This window comes from Plasmopara halstedii (assembly GCF_900000015.1).
Source record: "Plasmopara halstedii genome assembly, contig: Scaffold_1583, whole genome shotgun sequence".
NCBI classification, from domain to species: Eukaryota; Oomycota; class Peronosporomycetes; order Peronosporales; family Peronosporaceae; genus Plasmopara; species Plasmopara halstedii.
The window spans coordinates 782,529-785,580 of NW_020188494.1; the positions used below are offsets into that span (position 1 = coordinate 782,529).

Genomic DNA, 3,052 nt, shown 5'->3' on the forward strand with positions numbered 1-3,052 from the left:
GAATATTTCCAGAGAGGAATCCATCAATGGTGGGATGAGAATTTCTCATTTGGTCATGCCATTGACCAACTCACCAAGGCTTTTGCATGTAATATATCAACAACCCAAGCTACAAAGATTTTACTATCAAAAAATAGAAATCTAGATCATGGACAGAACATTACTTATACCTCACAGCAGTGTCAGCTGTGGCAGGTGGAATAACCGACCTAGTACTAGAGAACATTGTGAAGTTCGCATGCCCTGAGTTAAAGCAGGTGTGTGCTGATGGCGAAGTATGACCCTACATGGAAGGATTTCCTGCGGCAAGCAGAGAAACTCACCCATTTTGCTCAACACGTGGACAGTGAATGAAACACGCATCTAGGCAAGGTTCTTAGGCAGAATACAGCGAATTACAGTCAAACTACAACTGGCAAGTGCTATGCCTGTGGGAAAAAGGGTCATCATGCAACGGATTTTCGTTCTACTAAACAAGGTTATACATCGAAAGGCGACAAACAAGGCAAGTTTGCACTTTCACTACTTGATGATGGATGGTCGGAAGGTCGTGACAAAAATCAAAATGAAGAGGTGATTGAGTGAATACTGGATTCGGAATCCAGTCAGCACTTAATCGGCAACTCATCGTGGTTATTCAGTACGAGAAAAATAGACATTAGTTGTACCATCCCAGACGTTACCAAGCTCAAAGCCACCTTAGAAGAATCCGTGTCGCTCACCTGCACAGTGAGTAACATTGAACGAGAGGTACTACTCACGAGTGTACGTTACATCAAGGGATTGTCAAACATCCCGCTCTCTTATGGTCTATTGGAAGAGAAAGGATGTGTATTGCAGTACAAAGATGGACATAGAACTTTACACAACACCGGCAGTGGACGAGATGTAACAGACGTGATTAAAAGGGACAAAGTGCTCACAGTGGAGTGTAGAGTCAAAGGGAATACATGCGATGAACCAGAGCCGACCGAGACAGCGCTCCCAGCACTCACATCGAATGCAAAGGAAGACAGTATAGCCCCTGTGAGGGACACCCTGATTGACTTGCACCAGCGTTTGGGACATCCGGCCTACGACACGCCAAAAACACAGATTCAGGCATAGAAATACAAATGATACACGGAAAGTCTGTGTAGCTTGCCACTAAGGCAAGCAGACAAGAAACAAGCAGCCCAGAAATGATACAGGATCCAATGCACCTATCAGTCGCATTAGAGGTGTAATAGTAAGTGATATCAAGGGCGCTATCACACCAAGGGATAGATTGGGCAATAGATACTTGATCAAGTTCGTCGACCATAAGACGAATTATTGTCGAGTATTCCTGTCTAAAACTAAGGATCAAGCAGCGAAGCAGTTTGTTAGTGTATTTCGAGATGCGATCTAATTGCAAGGTTAGCGTGCTGCGTACTGATGGGGGTGGCGAGTATGCCAACGTATATTGGTTCTGCAACAAGTCTGGAGTAGAGAGGCAAATGTTGGAACCTTACAATCAAGCGTCGAACGGCAAGGCCGAACGAATGCACAGAACAATCATGGGTATGGCGAGAAGCATGCTGTTTGCCAGCAACTTCCCACTACAATTCTGCGGCGACGCCGTGAAATACGCGAGCTACATCCTGAACAGAAGCTCAACAAGATCGAATGCTGGAAGGACGTCACCAATTGAGGCTTTGACTGGCAGCACAGCAAGCGTCTGAGATATAGCTGTATTCGGATCGCAATTCAGAGTGTTTAGAGACCCAGGAAAAGCAAAATCAGCTCTAAAGCAGCGTTCGGAGTCAGGTTTCATCCTGGGGATTTCAGAAAAAATCAAATGATACATAGTTTACCTACATGACTCGAAGAAGGCGATTATCACCACTCACTTGAAGTCCATAGAGAGGTTCATGGAAGCCCAAAATGCAGAGTTGCAAGCGAGAGCACAGAATGTGCTTTAAAATCAGGACGATGGAGGAGCAATGGATGACCAGCACCCATCAGGATACAAGGAAACCGAAGTGGCAAAGAGGACCAAGTCGAACAAGGCTTCGAACAAGAAGAACAATAGGAAACCTGCTGAGAAGATGATTACAAGACAAACTTCAAAACAACAGAGCAATGAGGAGACTGATCAACGATCCTAGAACTTACAATCAAGAAATGAAGACCAAGGATAAAGACCTATGGATCGTTGCGATTAAGTACGAACTTGACTCATTAAAGCAGAACGGCACGTGGAAACCAGTGATGAAGACAGAAGACTTGAAAATACTAAATACCAAATGGTTATTTAAGACCAAGACCAACGCACAAGGTGAAATAGAAAGGCACAAAGCAAGAATGGTTGCATGCGGAAATGAACAAGTCTTTGGTGAGGATTTCATGCTTACATATGCGCCTGTCATGGAAATTATTTCTGCCAAAGTGATCTTGGCAATGGCGCAACACTGGAAGGTACCAGCTAGATACGGAGATGTGCCTAATGCTTACGTTAAAGCATCCGCTGAAGAGGAATTCCCCATTTATATTAAGATCCCACAAGGGATGGATATACGTAATCAAGTATTGAAGGAGTTGGGCGTGAATTCTGTAAATGAAACCGTATTGTTACTACTTCAAAGCCTTTACTTACGGCTTAAAACAAGCCGGTAGATTGTGGAATCGGTCATTTAGTACAAAATTGATCGATATGGGATTGAAGCAATCGATTGTTGAACCATGTTTGTTCTATAAGAAGGATGATCGTGGAATATTACTCGTTGGAACATATGTGGATCATTTATTGGTCACTGGGACCAATGACGACTTAGTGAACGAGCAGTTTATTCACTAAAAAGCTTACAAATCAAGGACTTGGGGGAAGCTAACAAGGTCTTGGAAATGAGAATCATCAAACACGAAGAAGATTATTTTATTGATCAAGAATATCTTATTGATGACCTTTTAAACCAATATGGAATGAATGACGCAAAAATCACAAGAATTCCGATGGATTCTGGACACTTATACGACGAATCCAGCCCTAAATTGCACGATCCAAAGAATTTTAGGTCACTAGCGGGGAGTT

At 43.2% G+C, this 3,052-nt stretch overlaps 1 protein-coding gene across 1 annotated transcript; it reads left to right on the forward strand.

The window, feature by feature from the left end:
* Positions 1-2,145: 2,145 nt before the first annotated feature.
* Positions 2,146-2,637, forward strand: PHALS_01749 (FOG: Transposon-encoded proteins with TYA, reverse transcriptase, integrase domains in various combinations; the record flags this gene model as incomplete). The annotated part of the gene is made up of 1 exon (XM_024716202.1): positions 2,146-2,637. One exon carries the CDS (start codon positions 2,146-2,148, stop codon positions 2,635-2,637), a length of 492 nt encoding a protein of 163 aa, XP_024581824.1.
* Positions 2,638-3,052: the final 415 nt, after the last annotated feature.